At 39.0% G+C, this 25,180-nt stretch overlaps 1 protein-coding gene across 1 annotated transcript; it reads right to left on the bottom strand.

Annotated features, from left to right (window-relative positions):
- Positions 1 to 3,708: 3,708 nt before the first annotated feature.
- Positions 3,709 to 5,223, bottom strand: LOC118761965 (ubiquitin-like modifier-activating enzyme 1). The gene is made up of 2 exons (XM_036500169.1): positions 4,592 to 5,223; positions 3,709 to 3,910 (listed from the first exon to the last, which is right to left on the bottom strand). The coding sequence occupies exons 1-2, from the start codon at positions 5,221 to 5,223 to the stop codon at positions 3,709 to 3,711; spliced, it is 834 nt and encodes a 277-aa protein (XP_036356062.1).
- Between the last annotated feature and the right edge of the window lie 19,957 nt (positions 5,224 to 25,180).

Below are 25,180 nucleotides of genomic sequence, written 5' to 3'. Positions count from 1 at the left end.
TTGTTGCAATGGACGGACTCGCAGTCGTTCACTTCAGAAATGAGTATTGCATGAACTTGTGCACTCGAATCTTTTCCTTCGAAGCCATGACTGCACTATCACAAACATACGAGTCCATCACTTACTGCATTCGCATTCTCGTCGCAAAGATTCTTACATTTGTTTATTTCTGGAAATGTCTCATCATCACCTTCACAGAATGTCTTGTTTGTCTGGTCACTCGTGCATAGCCGTCCACAACTTGAAAGCGAACGACTCGGCTGTGGTCCTCGCAGTACGATCCGTCTATTTTCAGACATTCTTTCGCACCACCACTTGCACATTTGGCACCAAAATGGGTGATTCAAAATATACTTTTTTTTCCGTCAGCACTAACAATGCACTTGTAACCTTTCCCGCCGTAGGGCGAAGAAAAAGTTTTTTAGACTCGAACGCACTTTGCCTCACGATTATTTGCCAAGTCAATATCAAAGTGAGCGTATTCTTGAAAAGAGATGGCCAGTAAAATGTCACCGTCTGTTCACAAATAATGAATGTTGCTTTGTTTAGTCCAATTTTGAATTCTTCTATGTTTAGCTTGGAGTGGTAGTATTTGCTCGTCATCTACGCTCGACATGCACATATCACCAATGTGTTCTTCCATTCCTCCCCAACTGGGCGAGTACCACGGGAGTAGTTCCCTGCGCGTGCGCTGAGAACTGGACGGAACGCGGATTTATGGAAACGGACGAAATCGAACGAGAATGCGGTCATTTCTGCCATAATTCCGAAAGGCTCGTCCGGCCTCACAACACTCTGTTTGGTCGGAATTGGAATTTCTCGAACCTCAAATCCACCCCACTGACGTGTTAGTAGAACAATACGCGGACACGTCGGATTTCCGAGTTTTTGACGACAAGGACTTTACCCACTTCCCCCAAAACCCCAGATCACAGTCAATGTGGTTCTCCAAGTCCTTTACGCAAATGTCCGGATGTGTCGGACACAGTTTAAATCAAAGTTCGCTAAAACTCCGGTCTCAATCCTGCCAGAATAAATGAGTCTGTTGTTGGGAGTCAGTCTGCACTAAATGTGAACGGAGAGAGGTAAAAACCTTAATTGGTATGGGACGGAATGTTTGGTGATGAGAGACAATCATTGTGGCCAATATTAAGAGTATTATTCCCGTTAATTATGACTGCTGCTAACAGGTTTAGTTAAATACTGCTCAGTGAAATAGTTTGCCGGCCGTTCTCGGCTTTTCCTCACTTGCAAGGCGGACATAAGTATTCGACGCGTAATACAAGTTTTCGGGGTTCTTGACGTCCTCTGCCATTGCACAGAACACGACAACGAATGGATTTTTCAATGTCAAATCTCCCCCGGCATTTGGTCCGCTTTAACTTCATTTTCCCACGACTTTTCTTCATTTTGACTCGATCGAGAACAAGCGTGGTGACTGAAAGTATTTCCTATTAAATGTCACGTGTGTTGTAGTCGCTGTCCACAATCAATCCGCATACACTGAGAATGTACTGGCTCTGCAATGGGTAGAACGTGGTTTCGTAGGATGAAATGCAAATTTTGTCAAAATTCTCCTCAAAATGAGTTAACAACAACTCGACTCGAACTACTCAATGCAGGATCAGTGGCTTACATTTTCGACACATCTTCACTTTTAATGTCCGTTTGTTCTTTAAGACAATCGCCGACCGTTTTATTATTAGCCACCAAATTGAGCGAGAATGAGTGGTATGCGCATTTTGTCTGCTGTTGGTTGAAGTGGCGTGAAGATGGTTGTGTGAAATTGATGTTGTTGTGGAAGAGTCATGGAAAATATATTCCTTTCTACTTTGTTTTTCGCTTGTATTGGTCTAAATACACCACCCAATCTCCCACAATTTTGTATTCCACTCTATTTTTGTCACCGGTAATGCGCAATCCGTAGAACGCATTCCACTTCGAGTTGCAATATTGTAGACCTGATTCTTTGGATGCCATTTCGAAGCATCTGAGACGAATAGCAATGTCCGAATTTTTCCATTTGATATTTTTGAATTTGGTTATTTCAAGTGACAAATATGACAATCCTGTGATACATCACAGCACTACCACCCGGTGCGCAAGACAACTTATTTGCAATGGAAATACATTTGTAAGCCAATCCCCCTTCAATGTCGACACTCGTACACAAAAAATATCTGATTTTACTGCACTGATTTTTTTTCACTGACAAATACGCGTTAAACTTCAAGAACCCGAGATGATCTACCTACACATTTCGCAACATCAACAACTCTTTAGTTTGCTTGTTTGTTAGTCAATGATATTTCCTCAGCATCAGCACTGTCTTGTTTGAAGTAAGTGTGGAAATGGATGTGATAGTCGTTGTATTACTATCGAACACAAGATAACCTCTGTTATACTTGTAATATGGTATAAATAAGTCATTCTCAATTTCAACCTCTAATGTCCATTTAGTGAGGCAACTTTTATTATGAGTGGACTGCTTTGGAGAATTCAAAAAAAAAACAATTCAAAACCGTGTGCTCCTTATTCTACAACGGTCCAGTTAAATAGTAATTAAATTGCCTCGGCACAGAAAAAGGATTCTCTCTAATGGTCTCTTCTACTTGGAGCAAACTCAATATTGATAAAATTAATGAGCTGTACGCTTTCTTTAAGAAGCATTTGGGGTCTCAACATCCGTAAACAAATATTTATATATACATAAATATGTATTTAATTTAATACTTAAAAAATCAAAATATAGTCATACTAATAGGATATTCGCCGCCAGTGAAAAGATTGGCTTACAATTTCCTCAGAGGAGGAGGGTAAATGGAATTGGATTGAGGATGGCCAGCTGGTAATATATATTATATATATTTCAAAATATATAGTTTGTTGACTGGATCACATTAATGATATTTCCTGCCTAGATTTATTCACATTAGATAATTTTAGTGGTGTATGCTTGTTGACATGTTTAGGCTGATTGATGGCACGAACCAAGCACACAGCACACGCAAATCGTCGGGAGCAAAGGTGCCAAGAAAGCAGCTGTCAGTGAAAACTGCCCGTAAAAGTGCTACTGCGGCAGCAGGACTCAAACGCCGCGAAGATTTCGGGCGGGAGCGTTGGCTATGAAGGAAATAAGACGATACCAGAAAAGCACGGACTTGCTGATAAGGAAGCTTCCCTTCCAAAGATTAGTGAGGGAAACAGCACAACACTACAAGACTGATTTGAGAGATCCAAAGCTCGGCCATTGGGGCACTCCAGGTTGGACTGGTGGAGTAATTGGGTAGGAGGCATCTGAGGCGTATCTCGTCAGTTTGTTTGAGGATACAAACATGTGTGCTATTCATGCGAAACGAGTGACCATTATGGTATCCGACATTCAACTCGCCAGGAGGATTCGTGGGGAGAAGAGGCTTAGTTCATTCACTTTTTATTTTATTCATTCTATTCGGATTATTCCTTGAACTAGTGTAAAGTCATATTAATCGATGGACTGGTAGGGGTACTGTAGATGATTCTATGTATTATGGACTTGACCTCCTCTACAAAGCCAGGGAAGGAGGTGCCATCCCTACTCACTTGGAAGGTCAGGAGGGTGGATGGAATTAATTGAACAAGTAAAGTAATTAGAAAGCCAAAATAGACAACTCTTGATTAGGGATAGGAAATAATGTTAATGAAACTCGTTGTATTTAAAAAAGTTGGTTACTCCATGGCCATACGAGTGCGCTGTTTAGGTGGTTGTGCTCTTGCTGCATGAAGAAGGAATATAAAATGGCATTTCCCTGAGACAACACGTCGACCGTTGAATCGATACTCGTCCCTCAAGTACTCGAACAATTGGGACAAAGTCATTTTATGAGTGATCTCAATGCGATCCCACAAAGTCCAGGCAAAACATGGTAACCTAATGAACAAAGAAGGCAACCTTGGAGACAGGACACTTGATTGGAGTGCACTTGAGCAACTGGTTGACAGCCGTGTCCCGAATATGTGCTCGAGTAGGACTCCAAGTCAGTCATGTTTTGCACAATCTTGTACAAACTCCAGGCACACCAATCCCACCACCAGAGAAGTGGTTGTCGCCATTGCCGGGACTATTTTTCCCGACACGAATCGAGCATTGTAGACCGTCGTCGGTTCGATTCCGTAGTTCTGTGCTCGCAGGTTGGCCACACACGTCAAAAACTGGGCATGCACATCGTCGTCCTTGTCGTACTGCAGAGGAGTGAGAGTGACCCTGCTCTTGTCCTCCACCAAACATTTTTCCAAGTCCTCCCGACATCATCCCCCCGGGTCAACAGGCTGCTGGTCATCCCGCCAATCTCGAGTCCCTCCTGGGGAGTGAAGACAGGGACTGTGAGTGACTGGAGTATGTCCACGACGAGAGTGACTGAGGGACTATTCCCAAGGACTGTGCTCGGAGGTGTGCGGCGAGAGTGATATATATGTATGTGAGTAGGCTGGGATGAGGAAAGGAGAGTACATTGGCGACATCGAGAGTGATGGGGGAAGGACATCGTTTGGGGGGAGCCCAGAAGGGAGTCGTGAATGGTGGGTGGTCTGTGTGAGTGTGGGTGGGGAATACGTGATCGGGGGGAAGTTGTGGAGTAACTGTGAAATATTGTTGGTAAAGTGGTCATGGAACTGTCGGAAGGCCCAGGAGACGCGCATGAGGAGGGGCCAATCAAAGGGAGCGTGCAGGGGTGGTAGAAATCCGAGAGCGAGGACAAGTGGATGAGGAACAGAGGAGTGAGGAGAGAAAGAGTATATTTGTGGGCGGCCTCGATCTGGTTTGTAGAAGACCCCGCGGAAATAGTCGAGGGCGAACTGAATGCAATGTTCAATGGAATTGAGGAAGTGTCGGACAGTGCAGAAGGCAAAGTCGTGAGTGATGGGGTCGTTGGAGAAGTATGACTCGGTGAGGTGGGGAATGTCAGGCTGGCAGTGCCCCTTTGCTCCGTGAGTGCCCGTCAAGTCTGTCGAGGGCAGTACAGTGAGGACAAAGTCTGTCGAAGCGTTAGAACTGGTTGTTGAATAGAAATCAGTAAGTAGAAATATAGGATGCCGACTTGATACTCCAATGCCTGGATGTTCATGTCCTTGTTCAGTTCCTTGATTGCTCGAGCTCGCAGCTGCAGTGGTCGATTTAGGGCGCATCATATCGGTGGAACGGAGAGAGAAATTGTCTGTTGTGGTGGACCTCTCGATTCTCTCCATGTCGATGACCCAGGTAGTGCCGGAGCCACAACTCACTCCCATCATTGCAAAGTTTTTGAGGAGGTTCACAGCCAATGGCGCCCATGCCGACGATGTTGAGGGACATGAGTCTGTTCTACTTGGTCGCCAAAAAGATGGACTGGGCCAGCATATCTATTGCCGGGGTGTACCAGACCTGTGTCGGGGACACACAGGGAGCAGAGAGTCGAGAAGTAAACCACTGGTGGATGGGATGTGAACTGCCGTGCATCCCTTGATGAAGACTTCCTGAGCACACAGACTCCCAATGACTGCGTCCATGGGGCAGAGGGCATGCTCCACAGTAATAAGAGAGGAAGAGGGTTGGAGGGAGGAGCTGGGCAGTTGTTGGAAGGCACGAGTATCAGTCTGGTGGAGAAAGGGGGAAACCTCATACCTGACTGAGGGCATTCGGTGATAAGTCGGGACGAATAATTGGGAGGTGCGGAAGCCTGAATGAGTGGGAGGCATATTCGGAAGGACAGTCGTCAATGAAGTAGGAGGAGAGAGTTCTACAATGAGGGGGAGGCCTACGAAGGACATGACCACGGGCACCTTTGACAGCCCTGACTACTCCTCCTCCCTCGTACTTGCCGAAAGAGGCATCAATGGAGAAGGACGAACTGCCTGAATGATGAGTGATGGTTACTGATGAGTCAGATAGGCATCGGGGGATGCTCGTTTATTCCATTCATTGCTTTCACTTGGGAAAACGTTGATCACGATTGTGTCGAGTACATGTCGTATCGTCGATGTCGCTGGACGCTCGTCCGTATATCACCACTCCAGATCACACTTCCGCAATGTACTTGTCAATCACGAACAGTAGGCGAGGAACAATCCCGTTCCGTGTCATACACTGTGAAGCCTCCCCAAAGTCGCAGAATATTTTGTCTGACAATCACAACCAACTCACCAACCCAAACACGCCCAACGAATTACACAAAATCAATGAGAATATTCGCCCCACGACACCACTCATTTCGATGTTGTTCCGTCACCACCACAATGCCTATACTCACTCAACACTTCCATAGTCAACTCCCCCGTCCTACACTCACCACCACGTTCTCGTTCAGTTCTCTCAACCGTCCCACCACACGCTCACTCGCTCTGTTTCCCCACACTCCCCCCGTAAAACTACTCCATCACTACTCACTCTCACTTGGCTCGACAGGTCCTCATAGAATATTCTAACTCATTTTGTAGTAATAATGTTCGAAATTCCGTCAGGGTTCCATTTCCTGCTGCATAAACATTGTTATGAGGATTGTTGTGATTTGATAAATACGTCTTTATCCCAGCCTTCAGAATCGAAAAACAGCCTTTTCGAATTGTATATTCTACTCGCACGCCTTCAAAATTTCCATACAAATAATAATTTCCTCTCCAGCTAAACTGTCAGATAATGCCGTCACAAATTGCTAAATTTGGATTTTATAGATCCAATCTGTGATTCAAATCTCACATTGTTCCATTGTCATCAATTGTTAAAGTGACGTTAAGATTCACTCCTTTGCTTGCCCTTACTGGAACTATCGCACGTGATCCTATATAGGATCGGCCGAATTTTTTTAATGTAGAGATTGAAATTTATTTCGTCCAGATGTATTTTTCTATTTGTATTACGTTGATAATCCAATGTAAATATTTTTCTATATTTTCAGGATTATTCCTGAAATTGGTTCTCTTCGCGACATTTTGTAGGTAATCAAGTCGGTTATATTGTTCCAATACAAACTTTATTAATTACCAATTTTCGTAATTCCTTCAATGTAATCGATGGATTATTCTCAATTTTTTCAATTATCAAATTCATATCATCCGTAGGTTTAATCGTTGCATCCCTTCTACCTCCACGTTTACAAAAATACGGATTTCCACTTTTTACAATGGTTATAGCTGTTGTCCTCTTGACACCAAGATCGCGAGCAAGTTGTATATAATCGCCATCCTTTTCATTCTTATTTATAAGTGCTTTTCTTGTAGCTTCTGACACTCTTGAATTTTTTCTTTACAAAAACAAAAACGTCAAATCAGAAAATATAAAATAAATGATAAATCGGCAAAAGTCAAGATCAACATAAAAATATCAAAATTGATGAAAAAAGTTTCAAAATTGAATATCACATTTTCAAATTTGATTGAATACCGCATTGTAAAATTTGAATATTGAATGTCAAAATTTTATTTTAACTAATAATTTCTGGTGAGTTTATCAATTAATATCGATTAATCGAAGGGAAGGCCAGAGGTCTGGCGGATCGCCAAACTGTTCCCCTGGATAACGGCGATCGAGAACCGTTGCAATAGCCAGTCCACCTCCCGAGGATCGTGAGTGCGCATTGAGATTTTGGCTCCGAGCTTGCGGAGGAACTTTTCCGTCTTAGGACCAAGAGCACCCGACGTCTCTACCGCTATCGGCACCACGAAAAACTTTTTTGAAAGGGCAGAATATTGGAAGCTTTTAAATCTTCAGCTTCTTAGCAGCAGATTTAGCCTCCAGAGCACACGAAGTTAAATGAGAAGCAGAAAAAGTGTCCCAGCAGGTTGCGTCTTATACGAGGCCTTTTCCACCCTCAAAAGGGAAAAGGGTCATCCCGTCAGGACGTTTCCCGTTACCGCGGTCAAGGCCCGGTGGTTCGAGAACCAAAGGAAATCCCGCCGAGTCGATGTCAAAATTAATATAAAAATTGTTAAACTTTAACTGAAAATGGTATAGTGACAAATCCTGAATAGTGATTATCTAAGTGCCATAATGAAGCGGTGAGCGTCTCTGTCAAGAATATAGGATAAAAAAATCAAAAAACTAAAGACTCACTTGTTCAATCGCTAATGACCCATTAAAATTAAGTAATACGTGTGGATAGACTAATAAATACGAAAACCAAAGTCCAGTCTAAATAGTCGGATATATTTGTACTGGAAGAGAAGAAAACCATCATTTTTTATTAAGATAACTTTTCAGAAACACCTAGAAGTTGATAAGATGGACGAATATGAACTTCTTGCTAGTTAATTAGCGATGGTCAACAATTATAAATGAAATAATGGCTTTGATGTTACCTTGAAACTGTATTGTCAGCAAGGTTTAAAAACAGCATCAAAATACCCTCAGTTATAATAAAAATCCATATAGAGACTATAGCTATAAAGAATCCACTTGAGGGCATACAAATTGAGAACAACAATAGATTTTTATGCCAAAATATTGGCCTGGAGGAGAATAGGTCCATCCAAAGGAAAAAGACCGACGGAGAGAGTCAGCCAGGTGGAAAAAGTAAGTAGGGAAAAAGGGAAGAAGAACAATCAATTTAAAATGGATGTAAAACTAAGTAGGGAAAAAGGGAAGAAGAACAATCAATTTAAAATGGATGTAAAACTAAGTAGGGAAAAAGGAAGAAGAAACAATCAATTTAAAATGGATGTAAAACAAGTAGAAAAAAAGGGAAAAGGAAGAAGAACAATCAATTTAAAATGGATGTAAAACTAAGTAGGGAAAAAGGGAAGAAGAACAATCAATTTAAAATGGATGTATCTGTTAATGGGAAACACCCAGTGATACAGAAAAATCGTTTAAAAGAATGCATCCTAGTTGAAAGCCCAGCATACATATCTATGAATTATTAACTGAATTAAACATTATTCACGATTGGTGGATCTTTGTATTTACTCGCATTCAATCAGTTTTTCTTTGTTGATAGTAGGATCACAATGCGTACTACTTCATATATAATTATACCTTTTCAGTATCATAATTTCTGCCTTTTTTATTTTGACAAACTCCTACCTATTTGTAAGTTTTAAATAAATGAACAACTTGGGATTTATATTGTATTTAAATACTATTAAGAATTATCATAATAATTTAAAAATATTATATAAATTTACTTGATGAAGTATTTTACCTTGCGCAATCAGAGACTAATCAAAATCGTTGGCAACTTCTCTAGAAAATCTCTGGCAGTTGGAGACACTGACAACGACTCGGTATTTGCAGATCAATCTATAATTAGAGAGACGAGATTGTCGTCGGCAGTTTACAAGGAACATTAATGATCTTTAAAGGCACTGAAACGTTTCCAAATTACAAACTCTCAGACTTGGGCTTTGTTATAAATTAACATAATTTATAGATTTATATAATTCTTATTGGAAAGGCAGCCCCCGGAAAGTCTATAATTGTTATACTGACAACTGACGGACTCGCTCAAATAATCAGTCATACACAACGAAAGACAGTACTTAGGCGTCAGCCAACATTTTAGAGTCCGTCCTCGGCCAATCTATCTTACTACAACCGAGTCGCGGTACAACGACTTAACTCTGCTCCAAAGTCCGCCGTCCTTCGATACATTGGTGGACATTTTTTGTCATCTTTCAGAGGCCGAGAAAAAGCTGAAGTTAATACTGCTGCACAAAAACGATAAAATGTTGATATATAACGTTGATAATTACCATTTTACAAAAATAAGATCAATTCCTATTCCAATGGAGGTATGGGAACTTATTTACTGCAAGATCTCTTCATTTACTCTTCACGATAAAAATGGACTTGTCCTCGGTTGTAGCATCTCGCCTCAAATCCTCGAGTTGAATGAGCACATTTTTCCTCCAAAAAAGGACTCCCAGCCATCCAAAGAGATAAAAATATTCCGATTGTTTCTTTCGTTTGATATATTCAGACCAGAGCTTAATGACGGTGACCCTGAGTTGTCATACCTCCCAAGCGATACCAGAATCTTGGGCGATATTTGCTATGATGAAGACCGAAAAAGATTGGCTTGTGTCACCTGTGATGGTAGTTTCCCTCTTTGATATTTGAAGGCAAGTTTTACTTAATCGAAAACAATTTGGTCATTTCTTCCTCAATTTTGTCTCCAATCACCTTAGATTTGCAGAAAATGACTAATATGGTGCGAGAGTAGTCATTTAAATACAGTCAATCATCGATAATATTCCCAAAGAAGCTGATGATGTTTATATTTGTACTCGAGATGGCAACCTTAGTGTTATTTGTGCAGATGGATCTCAATGCTGCTCGAAATTTAATCAGCAAGTTTTATCGTTTCTTGTTGGTTGCCTTTTTGGTTATTATTTTTTCAAAGGACGTTATAGACTTTGTGGGCATGATATAAATCCCACTTTACTCTATATTGGGACTGACGGATATTTGAGAATTTTCATTGATTTTGCTGATGGATATTCCCTTTGTGGCGAGAATCGGTCTATATGTCGGTTACTTGTCTCAAATCCGAAAATTCATGAGTTTTTAGAAAAAAGTATTTTTCATATTTTAGCTTTCCAAGAAAGTATTTCTAAAAGAACACTAATGAAGATTATTTACAAAACACATAATATGTAAAATAAGTCATTTACAATTCGATCTTTGTATAGTATAAATCGAAAATACACGAACTAGTTTCAGGGCGTAGTGGTTTCAGTCGCTTGAGTATCTTTCAAAAGACATGTATTTGATCATCCGAGTTTATTGCGAGGCTCACTGAAATTGTCTGAAGACAATGAGTTGGACCTATTGAACCTTAGTCCTCAAACCCGCTTTTCCTTAATCTCCAGGAGCCGTTGCCCTTATCTTTTAGAATTTACACACTCTCAACTATTTCTTATTACATCCACTAGGACCTTAATCGGAGACGTCTTCCCCAGAATCTTCGAATCTGATTGAACCAGTGCCTAACACACAAATGCCGCTGCATGACGACAGTAGACGAAAATTTTCCATTCCGAGAAGGCAGGTTACTCGTGGGTAATCTACTTGTACGGGCACGTTCCCAGCGTCGCATATTATCTCGTCGGTCTATCCTCTGGCCATAAGGCGAACAAGGCGGAACGTGCGAAAATCAACAAATATAAAATTTCCTGGGATATCACTTATCCCCCTTCCTCTGGCATCTCAGAAAATCCTACCATGGTCTTTATCGATGGCATCAGGAGAAGGATTGCTTCCTGTCGAAGTGAGAAACTCAGCATACTTAGAGTTTAGTGGACGAGCCTCGCCACTCCCAAACCGTCTATAAACAGTAAATTGAACCCACAGTTAGTTGCGCCTGCGCAGCGTGGGGAAATACGATCAGCTACACTATTCGGGGAAAAATTTCGAAAATTCAATCAAGAATGTGCAAAACTCTAGAAGAACCAAACGAACAACTAAATGCTGCCACTTTTGAGGAGACCTGGTGAAGAAACGTGGGCACGACGTACCCGATGACACACCCGCAGCGCCTCCACAAAAAATGTATGGAAAAAAGGGAAGAACGCCAGGGAAAAAATGAGGACCCTCTTAGAGAAGCTGGGATCACCTGATTAGTTATTTTGTGTTTTTAGACGGTGGTATTGGTTGAATAATACAAAATTAAACGCTAAAAAGTGGCATGTAGCTAACCTAACCGTATCTTTTTTATCTAAATAATATGCTGTGTGTCTGTCAGTCTGTCTGTGGACATCAACTTCAAATTAGGAAAATACAAATAAATTGTGAAAATTTGTTCCCCTTATAATTAGCTAATAAAGAGGTCTTCCAAGAACCTTCCACTCAAAATCTAACATATCAAAATGTCATCGATGATGAGGTACCTAAAACCTTCCCTCCAAAAATCATTTTCTGCAATTTGGTTAAAATGAACAACAAATATGTCCTCGACTCACATGATGAGGTCTTTAAAACCTTCCAGGCAAAAAAATAAAAAATTATTTTTAACATATTCATAAAAACGACAGCGAGAGTATTAACAGGCTCAGGGACAGCTATTAAAGGTAGTTGGCTTATTTTAGAGAGCGAGTGCTTTTCACATGGAGAGCTGTCAAGGGTAGGCAGAAGAAAAAATTTATTCATATATGACAAGGAAGGACAGACGATAAACATCGTTTATCACGAGGCGTTAGAATAGAGCTACATCAAACCAGGTTGTTTTATATATCTACTTTAACTTCTCCACAGGAGCTAGGTCGCGGTGAGCGAAGCAAGCTATCACTAAAATTAATCAGATTTTATTTTTTAATTTAATTTTGATCGGTAAATTGAATTTCAAAGATTGAGACGATAAAAGATGCTTTCTTTTTGGTTAACGCGTATTCGTAACTCAGTGGTTAGAATTTATTTTTATTTATCTAATTCAATGAAATAATACGCAGCCGGAAATCCGATTCGCTTATTTAAAACAGATTAATTTATTCCGTATCAAATGAAAAAAGTCAAAATTTACGACATACAGCAAACTAATTTAGCCTTGTTTGGAAGTGACACTGAAAGGAGTGTTAAAAGTAGCCGTGTCTTCAAACCCGTAGAATCTGCTTCAAAACTCGAACCTGCCTGGGAAAACAGTGACCAAGAAAGTTTGAAAATTTGAAGAATTGTGGCAAGATTCAATTTAAATGTATCGAGAATTTTAAAGTTACGCCTTGGAATGTTGAATTGTACGGGAAATTTTATAATGGTGACTCCTACATAATTATAAATGTATTTTTATCACCCTAACTTCCTAAGCCTATAAAAAAAACTAAAAACAGCAGAGAATTGTCATATTATTATTTTATTTATTATAGCACTTTTCACGAAAGCCATAATGTTTATAGCCCCGCATGTGCAACACAGAGAGAGAACATGTTATTTAGTAACTAGCTAATCCGAACGAGGGGAATCCGAACGAACGATGTCTCTGCTCCATCTGTGTTTATCGCTTGTGGCGATGTAGACATCCGGTTCCGCAGTGATGTATCACTGTTGACGGCGTCACTCGTCAATCCGGGCTGCATGTAATATGCATGGAACCTTCGGCCGGAATGATGACAGTGAGATTCGAACCCAGGAATTGTCATATGATCTGCACTTTTGGATTGGTTCCTACAGTACTCCAGTGAGTGCTTGAATTAGCATTTGAACAATAGGACGAGTAAGGAACTGCTGCCTACAAAACTGTGGAATTGGACACTTATTTGGATGATAGAGCGATTCAATACCGACAAGTACAGGGCTACGAATCGGATCTGTTTCTTAGCTATTTTAAAGAGATTGTGTATGTCTTATATGTTTTATATAAGCATTATGTCGGGAGGAGCTGAATCAGGTTTCACTCATGTAAAGCCAGAAGAATACGTTCCTCGTTTATTACATTTTCACGGACTAAAGAAAAACATTAAAGTTATTGAGGTTTCCGACCAAGTTTAATTTCGAATTCAGGTGATTTCCAGTAAGAAAAGTCTTGACGATTCTGATGCCTTTATTTACGACGAAGGAAAACAAATCAGAGTTTCCGGCATTTTAACAATGTCAGAAAATGTCTAAAAATGTGTTTTTATACTTTCTAACCTACAAGAAAAGACATAAAGAAAAGCATTATTTGCGTGACTTGATATACATGTGTTGATATGTGCCGATTTTGATTGTCTGCACGTCCAGTCGTCCGAGTATATTAAACAGCTCAGTGCTCATCTCCTGCTTACTATATTCGGGGGTTGTCTTCATAAACAAACTCAACAAATGCTTAAAACGATAAGGACGATTCTCCAAACACCACTCAACTGCCTGAATCGACAGTTTTTCACTACAATAAAACTAAACCACAAACTTGAACACTTTATTAGCAATTCGAGGAGATTCCACCACATCCAAATCATTGCTAACCGGTCGCTTGGCAGGGGAGTCCACTTCTGGCTTGGACTTTCGTTTCCCCACATCGAATTCATCATAAATATCCTCGTCAGGAATGATAGAAGAATCACTCCCTCCTGATATCTCCACTCTGTCCTCGGTGTCCTCACTGTCTAAAACACACTCACAACACACTCCAACCTGATATTTGTCCTCGTTTGACTTGTTCCTCCTTCCTGGCATCAGAAACCTCTCTATCTTTAGTAGTCTCGGCCACTGGGACCTCATCATTGGATTCGGACTCAACCAACTCCTCCATCACCCCCTTCTCCGAATACTTTCCCACTTCCCTGCTTGTTTCATTCTCACTTTAAACTGTTTTTACTTATAAACCTGGATGAGTCATAAACCTCCTTCATTTCCCCGTTGCTGTCTTCTCCTGATTCGTCCAATGCCTCGTTATCCTCATTGAATTTAATATTTTTGGGTTTATCCTTCTCTGTGGGCTGGGACTGTGGTTTGGTCTTTCCCCCACTTCTAAGAATCTGGAAATAAGACACAAAACTACCAAATCCTTAGTCCTCGACTCATTAGACGTGTCCTCGTCTTCTTTCTTCATTCTTCGGGATATCATCAACTGGTAGTGATCCACATATTTATCATGTCTATTTATAAATGGAAAATATACTTTTTATATTCATTTTCTGCCTCATCTATCGACAAATGTTTATATCGACCTGTCGGATACATTTTGTAGACTGAATCGACCAGATATGCGTCGAAAACACCGTCCTTGTTCTGCATAAACACATAGTAGTCCGCGTTTTGGTTTATTTGTCCTTCCTTTACTCCCTTGAACCTGGAAATGACGAATAAACACACTTTCTCGTGTCCTTTCCAATTCCTTGTCTGTAAATCCACGGCTGGTCATCTACACTGTAATCTTCCCGTTTTATTCCGTATTTCCGTCGTTTGGCTTCATCGCGGAAGTCTTTTCCGTATTCAGTCCCGGCACCGTATTTGGGGACCACGTCGCTGTCGTTGGCGAGTTTGTATTCACGGAGATTGTTTTCCCGTTGCATAGAGATCTGGTGATGTGGGGAGAGTTGGTTACTTTTGAACTTTTTGAAACTTTGACTTAGTTGCCTGATCCGAATGCCAGCAGATGAAAACGTTTATTTTTTGTTCTAGTTTTGTTCAGTGATTAGAATAGCTCGGGTCACGAACTGAATACTCTCGAGAAAACTGAGAATTATCCATCACCACAAAACAATATATATACTAATCCTTTTTATTTAAGTTTTTAATTAAATAATCTTTTACATGGAAAAGATATAATTAAAAGTTTACACAGCCATCCATCAGGAGTGAACCTCGCCGACATTATCGACGTTGCCTTGCCTCTCACGATAGCAATAGAGATCAACTGGAGACTCAGATAAGCTCACCTACAAATCCCAAAACCATGGATAGCCAACATCGACTATCTCGGACACTCAGAGATTAAGAAATGCTATCCGTCGAAAACTTTCTGAAGGTGGAATCCGTGCTGTTGTGAAAACCCTTGCAGATCAACACCGTATAATTGAGCAATCTGAACAGTCCTATACATCACTTGTTGAGCGCCACCCAAGTCATCGTGTTATCTGTTTTTTTATCTTTGGAGGACTTGGGTGGCGCTCAAAAATTCTGCCTACGTTGATAACACAACCAGCTCAAATAGGGGTCGGCACACCGGGGGGTTGTGAAGCGGCAGTTCATGCTGTCCTAACATTCACCAAAAAGAAAGAGAACACTCTTTCCAACCCAAAAAAGTCAGCATTCGGCTGCTTGTTCTAATGAGTAGTTTATGTACAATGTGAGGTACCAAGTTAGTTCACAAAAAATAATAATTGAAAATAATTTCCGGTTTAATTGTATCGGACAAAAAGGAAATTTAAATACAAAGTTTTTAAATTAATCACGTTAAACATTGACTCACAAACTGCGCATGAACTCACACAGTTTTATCAATTGTTAGGATTTAAAACCATTTGTGTTCTGTACTGACGGAAACCAACTAGCCCTCTTATGACCAAGTAACAAAGTCGGGCTTATTTTTAGCATAATTTGAATGCAAAAAATTAGAATTTTCCGAAGGAACTAAACAAAATTGAAGGTCATGTGCCCTTTGAAAAACGTCAGACTGCTAGGGTTCCTTTTACATGAAGCTCGTAATTCTCAAAAGCCTTTCTATCAAAGGAAGTAAGAACAATTTTTGCATTCATGAGAGTTAAATGGGTCTAACCAACGTCCAGGATTCAAAAGTAATAAATTTCATTAAGGCTTGTTAAGTTCTTAGACGAAACAAACATCAATTAACACCCAAAATATAATTTTGTTTTTAAATTTGAACGGCGGTTTAGGAAATAGTGTTAAGTGGTGTTTTTGGTTTGTCCATTATTGATCGAAATTTAAAGTAATGTCACAGCAAATCAGCTTTCCAATAAACAAAAACATAATTAAAAATAACCTTAAGCAAGAAAAGCCTTCACTTCACAGTGACCTAAGACGGAGACTCACATAAAATAAAAATTCGATAGCAGATTTCCGTTCTCAGACAGACTTGCTCAACGAAAACTATCAAAACACACAAGAACGACTGGAAGTGACAGCCAAAATAGACGACTCGACATCTCAGTCCGCAGTGGGAAGTTTTTATGGCCTTCCTTCAAAAGTGGAAGAAATATTGCGTTATCGTCGTGGCATCGAAAGCTGTATGGTATTCGGCTTTAATTATCAATGCAAGACTGGCAGGTGGAGGCCCTGTCAATGCCCACAATTCGTTCGGGAGGGAACCTGATAATATCTCTTCCACTAGCGGACTAGCGGAGGCAAGACTTTGATGGCAGAGCTTCTCACTCTCCGAACAATATTGTGCCACAGTAAAAAATGTGATTATCGTCCTTCCATTTGTGGCTATTGTAAAGGAGAAGGTCGACTCGTTTACTGAGTTTTCGGTCGAGTTGGACTTTCGGGTAGAGGAATACGCAGGAGGACGAGGAATGTTGCCACCAGTTAAACGTAGCCGTCGTTCTGTTTACATTTGCACTATTGAGAAAGCCATTCAAGTGTGGAATGTCGTTTTTTGAAACATTACATGCATAGGAAAATTCGGCTTTATGTTTTTTTAAGATAACACAAGAATATAGTAGTTCCACGAGATGGGAGAATTCTTATTGGCTACAGTGTTACCACTGATAGGGGGAACTCGATCGTCCCTATTGAAGAATAAATGTTTAGACTACTCAATTACTAATGTGAAAACTAGTCATCTCGGCCTATTTCAGTGACCTACATCAATTAACACCCAAAATATAATACAAGACTGATTCGGCAAATCTGACCAGCAAATTCCGGTAAATATGCAGCACGTGTCAACATATCACGCACAAGTGGAGAACCCTTATAGATTGGCTTGTATGATGCTGCACACTTCAAATGGATTGAGGTAATCATAGTCCATTGGATTAAAATCTTGCGGTTCCTTACTGCATGATGCCAATATTTTCCTAGCCTGAGAGGAAACGTCTGCAGGTGGACCCAGCTTCAAAAGACGATTCCCAATGTTGATAGCAGTCTGGAAGTTCCTGAGGCGATAACACAGATTTAAGGCAGTGCGGAGAGTCAGTATTTGATGGGAAAGTTGGAGAGAACAATTCGAGAAATAAAGGGCTAGTTCGCATTGTCGAATTTGACTAGCCAATGTGTCCTTTGGCATCTTCTTTCTGTAAATCTCCATCGAAAGTCCAAGAATGCTTTCTGAAAGTTCCCTTTTGTAGTCTGCTCGTAGGCTGCGGGAATACTTTTCTTCAGGTCACTTAATGACATTGAATACAGACTCTTCCCTGACTTGTTCCCGATTTCATCACTACGTAACCCACAGCATTTACTTATTCAGCTGAGGATATAAAAAATAGAACTGGTTGATGGCAACGTGGATAAAAATGATCTCGACTGAACGTAAATACGAATGAAAATTGGTTCAAATGGAGAAAAGTCAACCACCGAATAACGTGTGCGTAATTCCTACAAAATGACGACAAATGAGACCATCATAGCTGAATCAAATGCCCCCGCAAGAATGTAGTCAACCACAGACTTGGCGTTTATTCCCCACACAGCGGCAGGGGACACACCTTCGTCCACCACACTACCCGTCTCGACTGGTGAAATAGACTGCTCCAACTAATTGATTGAACACAATCACCAACTTCAATTGGAAGGTCAATATCATCGACATCCCATTATCCAATACTGTCTTCTCAACGTCACTCTCTTCTAGACATGACCAAATGACCAGTTACTGTCAAAATCCAAATTCGCGTCATTCCCCCAAGCAGACACATCCCCCACGACCTCTTCTGGCTCATCACATTTAATAAGGACGTCTCCAATCACTGATGTCGATGCATATTGTGGCCAATTGGAAGTAAGAGTTATCAAGGGAGGAGAGGGGAGAATTAGAGGGGGTGAATCATCCACGAGAGGCACTTTCTCTATCAACTGAGACACCTCTGTCAATCAATTTCGTCCCATTGACGTTAAGCCCTCGATCTGATTTCCCGTGAACAAGAGATTTCGTCCCATTGACGCTGGACAGATTGAGACTTGGGCAGCTTCGAGCCAAACTGAGGCTCTCACAGACCACAGGCGGCAGAGTAATCGTCAGACAATTTCCGTTCGGGGAGGTTTCCTTTTTTTTATACCATCTTGCAATCTTATCAATATGACCAAGAGTTATTTTTCATGATATTGATTTGCTCATGGAAAGATCTATAAATAAAATATCATCTTCATAAATGACCATCTCCATGTTAGGATGATCCACTTTGGGAATGTCACACATCTTATAATTAAATAAAAGTGGATTGATGACAGATCCCTGTGGAACTCCTCTCATAAGAGAAATTTTCCTCGACAATTGGTTTTCGACGCGTATAAATGTTTCTCTTCCCGAGAGGAAACTCTTCATCCAAAGTAAGGCTGTCTTTTCATAATTATTTTAACGTGGATCATTTTTTATAGCGCGGTGTCAGTGTTATGACATTTTCGCTCGGTTTCATTCTTCGCTCGCGAATTGTTACTTTGACAAATAAAAAATATTTTTATTTAAAACTATTATTTCCCACAATTTCCCACAATCAGATTTTTTCTGGAGACACAACTGTTTTTTATCCAGAAGTAAATTTAAAGCTAGTCTCAAAAAATCATTTCTTTTATTTGTTCAAAAAAAACAAGGAAAATTAATTATAACGATTTTAGACCAACAAAATAAATTATTTTCCTTTGTTAAGATTTGGGATACCTCTTAAGATTAGTATTGACATATTTGAATTGCAAACATCGAATATGTTGAGGTTTTGGGTATTCATCGAGACTGACAGAGCTCGGAGATGTCCTACCATTTCACCACAAGATATGCATCTCCGGGGATGATCACCATAGTAAAAGGACGATCCCTGTTTGAAAAGAGGTTTAGTGCTTTTTAGAATTTGAATCTCAAGGATATCAAAGGTAGATTATATAGTCGAGCATAACACTGATTTCTGTTAATTGTTGTAAAAGTCTTTCTAAAGAATATAATAAATTAAAACAAACTTATCATTGGATCTTTTTTACGCGATCCAGAAAGAGTTAGAGGTACTATCGCAAGGGATATCCCCATGCGTCACCTACATAGTTTGGCATTTAATGAAAAAGAAAAATAATTTATTTTAAGAAGCGTTTTTCATTATTTTAATTAAAAAATCTTCCAAGAAGATTTTTTATCAGTATAGTCTCAATCCTTAGACCATGTAAAAAATGATAATGTCACAAGTTTATAAATTTGAAATTAATCAATTATTGTCATAAATTAAATTTTAATTCATCCATGTTAATTCTTTGATTGAGAGGACGAGCGAATAGACAGGCAGTTTCCACGCAATATCGCGAGCGAAATGCGCTGAAAAATAAATAAATTAGAGTGTAATTAGCGCTTTAATCAAACATTGACACAGGGTATGACAAAACTGGTGGATAAAGAAAGAACTACAAATTGGAAACAATTTTCAGACAAAGTAAGCTTTTTCCTATAATACGACACTTCACTTGGCTATCAATGAGATCCCCTTCAAAAAGTTTGGGGGTATTTCTGGAATTAATACGGTGATAAGTTTTTTGATTTTTAGCAATTATCTTTCTCTTGATCGATGCACTTATTTAATCCCATTCCTCTGTGAAATTGGGAGGAATGCGGCACGAAAAAAATCGATAGATATCTTAGGGTCACACCATAAGAAAACCGACAGACCTCCACGATCTTCTTATAGCGGTAAGGTTTTTGCAATCAAGAACGACGTGCGTTACTGTGTGTCGTCCGTCATGGCCAGGGGTCAGCAACTTTTTTGTGGCAAAGAGCCACTTTTTACTTAAACAGCAATTAAGCATAATTAAAGAGCCACCATATTAAAAATATTTTGTAAAAAAAACATGAAAGAAAATTTAAACATAGAAAGTATAAAATAATTAATACGACGACTGTCCTTGTATCTCGTTTGACAGTGGTATTAACTCGGGATTTTTAATTTTACACAAGAATTAAAACTTTCGTCAGTTAGCTGACTCCTCAATTTTGATTTTATTGAATTTATTTCTGATAATGACTTTACGCAATTATATGTTGATTTGTTATAATTCCAAATGAGAATTTTTTTAATCGATAAAATGACTCAGGAAGGCTATTCCATACATCAAATATTAACAAATCTTGTCTTTATATTTCGTGTTTCTTAACAATTATTTTTATGTAATTCTTGCTTCAATTATTGAAGAATATTTGTTCTTTTCTAATTCTTATAATTCGGTGGTTAGGTGGATTAACTTTTGAGCCCATAATTCCTTACTCTTTAATTCCAGTAATATTATCTTACAATCAGAAATTTTTATTTCAAATGGTGCAAAATTTAGATCTTCTGTTTTAGCAATAAGAGGAGAAATAACGAACAATAAGGTAGATTTTTCTTTTTTAAATAATGGAATCTGCTGCAATTTTTTAATTTAATTCTGACCTGTTCTGAAATGATTTGTTTATCAATAAAAGAGTTTCTTTAATATAGGAAAACTCGCGTAGAAAAGTGGAGGAACACCAGAAAGCTTGGATCTATACTTGGCGACTCAGGAGATATTACATGTCGGAAAATCTTACTTAGCCAAAATAGCACTCAAAAAATTACAATCGATTTTATTAAGAACGTGCATTAACTAACTAACTTTCTCTTGATTTTGTTAATTTTACAATTAACTTTTACATTCTCAAATCTCAATTTATTTAATTTATACAAATTTAGATTGAGATGTTCAGCGTTACTTCACTTTGATATTGATAATTGCAAAAAATGTAATTCAATGCGGCACATGGTCGGAAACAATGTCCGCTTCCAACCTCGGTATTTAATTGACGTCAAGCATAGAAAGAAACCCAAGCGATCGTAATCTTTACAATTGCTTTATTAAAACTAAACTTGAGTTACATCAAAACATTATTTTAACAAAGTAATATGGATTTATTTAATGAACATCCGCAACAATCCATTTGACGACATAAACTAAGGAATATGTCTTTGTCAAGGAAATTAATGATCACTCTGATTAGTAATTAAGGATAATTTAATAATTCTGGTGGCGTACACAGATCTCACAATCTCCCTAATTCTTAAATTTACTATCCTCCACTGTGAGTATTACATTTTTTGACATCAGACAAGTCAAATTCGAATATAAATTTTATTATTTGAATAAATTATTAAATAATTGTACGACTCGGAAAGCAGCACAGATTGGGTGGCCTTCACAAATTCTCTACGAAGACATGACCAATGCATTCATCCTTCTCCCCCTGTCGAAGAGGACGACTGGAACATCCCCTCAATCCACCTCACCAACATCACCCTTCAATCACACCCAGTCGGACTCCTCCGTCTGTCCATCAACCCTATTTCCGCTACCGTGGAAGGGACGAGTGATACCCCTCCACTTGCAGAGGACACTGTCCTTCTCCCCCACAAAGACACTCCTCTACGTTAAAGAAATATTCGGCCTTGTTGAAAAGCCCTCCTATGTGGTCGGTCTGTGTGAGGAAGCTCTCGATCTGATTTCCCGTGGAATAGTTCTCAACAACACACAAGTGTTCTGTGTCCCCCAAGACCCCACACTCACTCAATTTGTCTTCAATGTCGACTCCCTTAAACAGTCTCTTCTTGGAGGTCTATTTTAGAACACGTGGTTCTGACGCTTCTTGGATTGGGAACACTGAACCACTTCCAGGTTGTTCTATTTAGTCTTATTTCTAGCACTTGGACTACTCGGACGACGAACAGGAGAAGTGTGCCCGACTCGAGTCTAAACTGGGAGTCACCAATGAGGAGGCTATACGAATTCGCCAACAAAGGAAACAGAGATCGATCAATCGAAGAAAACCCCCCACTATGAGAATGTGGCCTCCTCCTTGGCGATATCCGCCACGATCTGCCTACCCTTACTATCCTTTCTACCCACCATTTTGATTTACATTATTTTATAAAAGATTAAGACACAGTTGAAATGATCCTACTTTGTCTGATATTTGGAGTATTTCTCTCCTTAATGAACCACGTCTCATAGCTTTTCAAGTTTTGTAGGAATAAACTATTAAATCACCTCAGCCTGTATAAAACTCATTTCTAAATAATTTTCCGAAAGACAAAAATACTCAAACACTCATCCCATTTAAGAAGTTGTACGTGGTCTTCCTATAGTCTTGTAAGAAACCAATTCTCTATCTATTATAGAAGGTTTTTATTTTTCTTTATTTGTCATTGTAGTCTATGAATACGTTTATGTTATTATTCAATTCTACTATCCCCACGAGTAGAAATAGTCTATGAATACGTTTATATTCTATCGACATGTCCACAAAATCTTAGAGAGGATGTTGAAAAAATGGCATAAGCGGAATGCACAAGTTGCGGGGAAAGCGATATGTGTTAATAATAAATTAAGTAAATAAGCCCACAAAATAAATCAAAGGATAACAGTATTAGTAAAACTAACCCATTAAACCAAGAAGAGAGTCAATATGTTTTATTTCCATGCAGTATACCGCAAGTACTGTTTCTCGGATGGCAGAACTATTGTTCTAATAGCAGTAAAGCGGTTTATGGCTTCTTCATCACTCAGAGAAGAAATATAATACAATCGTCACCTTGCTACAAATATACTAAAGTAATTGTCAACCTTCCAATTAACTGGGGTGGCTAAGGCATGAACATCAGTCATAATGACAGAATCAATCACTCGTAAGAGCTCACTAAAATATTAAAACTACATAAACCTAACATTCCTTCCAGTAGTAGCCGGATAGAGAATACTAAGTCTCATGTTCATATTTTTATCAATCAAATAAACCTACAGATTAGTAAAACCAAACTCGCCTATAGACGAGTTTTCGCTTAACTCGCCTAATTTTTTTTGGCGACAACTCGTCTACGAAGAAAAATATTTTAAGGGTAAATAAAATAAAATTTTAAAACAATTACTTTTTATTCTGAACTTTTAAAGCAAATCAAACCATCAATTAGCTTAAAATAGCAATATACTTCAAATTCATAAAAATTTTCACATGCTATTCTCAGTTCAAGTTCCTTTTTGCAGTCTGTCGCAGACACTTCAAGATACCTTCCTGGCTTAATTTGTGTCATTTTTACGAAAAGTCTTTGTTCTTCCCTGGCCAAAACATTGATAAAAGCTGCCAAATTTGGGTGCGCTCTGTTAAAAAAACTGTTCAGCAGCTTATGCCAACCTTCCAATGAATTGGTCGTCCTGGGCATTGACTTTAATACCCGATAAAACAACTCCAACAATCGATCTCATTTTTTCAGGAGATCAGTTTGAAATATTTCTGGATAAAATGCGCTTTTTACCGCTCGTCTAAAACCTTTTTATATACTTTATTCTGGCGTTTTAAAATTTTCAGCAAGATTTGCGTAATTATAAAGATCCCTACTCAGTTCTCCACGTGTGTGATATCAATCGATCTCATTTTTTCAGGAGATCAGTTTGAAATATTTCTGGATAAAATGCGCTTTTTACCGCTCGTCTAAAACCTTTTTATATACTCTATTCTGGCGTTTTAAAATTTTCAGCAAGATTTGCGTAATTATAAAGATCCCCACTCAGTTCTCCACGTGTGTGAAATCAATCGATCTCATTTTTTCAGGAGATCAGTTTGAAATATTTCTGGATAATATGCGCTTTTTACAGCTCACAGATCTAATAGTTGTTTAGTATAATCCTCAAGTTTTTGGTCAATCGGCTATATTTATGTATTGAAATTATTTACCAATGGACAATGTGGGTCAAAATGTATACAAATAATGTGTGTAAGAGTATCGATGTCTCCGGGACAAGAAAATTACAAACTTTGAGAAAATGATAACATTGTTTGTACTAATCAATAAAAAATAAATGTTTACTTTTTTTTCTTGGGCCAGTGTAAATGCAAATTGCCGTAAGGGATAAAAATCCCCGAGACAGTATTTAAGAATGTCCCACAATGCCTGAAATAAACTGAGAACAAAAAACTGAATTGAGTCTACAGGGAGACAATAACTGCCCGAACAGTAGACAATAATAATTCACCAATTTGACAGTTTTGGGGGATATTTCAATCTGGGAATCGGCAAGCTGTAAATTTAGACAAAAATATGTTCACCAGTAATGGTTTCATTAATTTTTGATAGACGCTTATCAAATAGCAAAGTTCCTCTTCCCGATTTAAATAAAGGGGACTAAAAACCTGTAATAAAAGCATAAATACGTGGATTGGGATAGACTTGTGTCCCCCAACTCAGAAATAGACCCGGAAACTGATTCGTAGTTATCAAATGTGGTCTCATGAAATAAAAAATCAATGTATCGTTCAATTATACTCTGTCATGTTAATTCATCCAACTTTACCTTGTAAAAATTGGTCGATTTCTCAATGTTGTCAACAACTAGCAAATCTCTGAAAGCTCTTACGGCTTGTTTAGAACAGAGGGCTGAAATCAGCAGACGATCTTGAGAGAACTATCGAGGAACAGAGGGACTTGAAGCGATTAACAAAACGCATCCAGGAGAGAGTGGCACAAGCGAGATAACTTTACTAACGTTATTTTGCGGTGTGCTTATTAATAATAAGGAAACAAACAAAAATCAATTCTTAAAATTAGTGTAAACGCACTTTGCACGTTGTTGTTGTGGTCCACTTTTTCTGTTTATTTGCAATTCAAT

Source organism: Octopus sinensis, unplaced genomic scaffold (genome assembly GCF_006345805.1).
Source record: "Octopus sinensis unplaced genomic scaffold, ASM634580v1 Contig18900, whole genome shotgun sequence".
NCBI lineage: Eukaryota > Metazoa > Mollusca > Cephalopoda > Octopoda > Octopodidae > Octopus > Octopus sinensis.
The sequence above is the reverse complement of the archived record's forward strand: the minus strand, read 5'-3'. Positions and strand labels throughout refer to the sequence as shown.

Excerpts from the sequence above, each read along its gene's own strand:
- LOC118761965 (XM_036500169.1), bottom strand. The coding sequence starts at position 5,223 with ATGGAGAGAATCGAGAGGTCCACCACAACAGACAATTTCTCTCTCCGT. Across the intron at positions 3,911-4,591 it reads CACAACTTCCCCCCGATCAC|GTTACCATGTTTTGCCTGGA; the intron begins GTATTCCCCACC and ends TTTGTTCATTAG.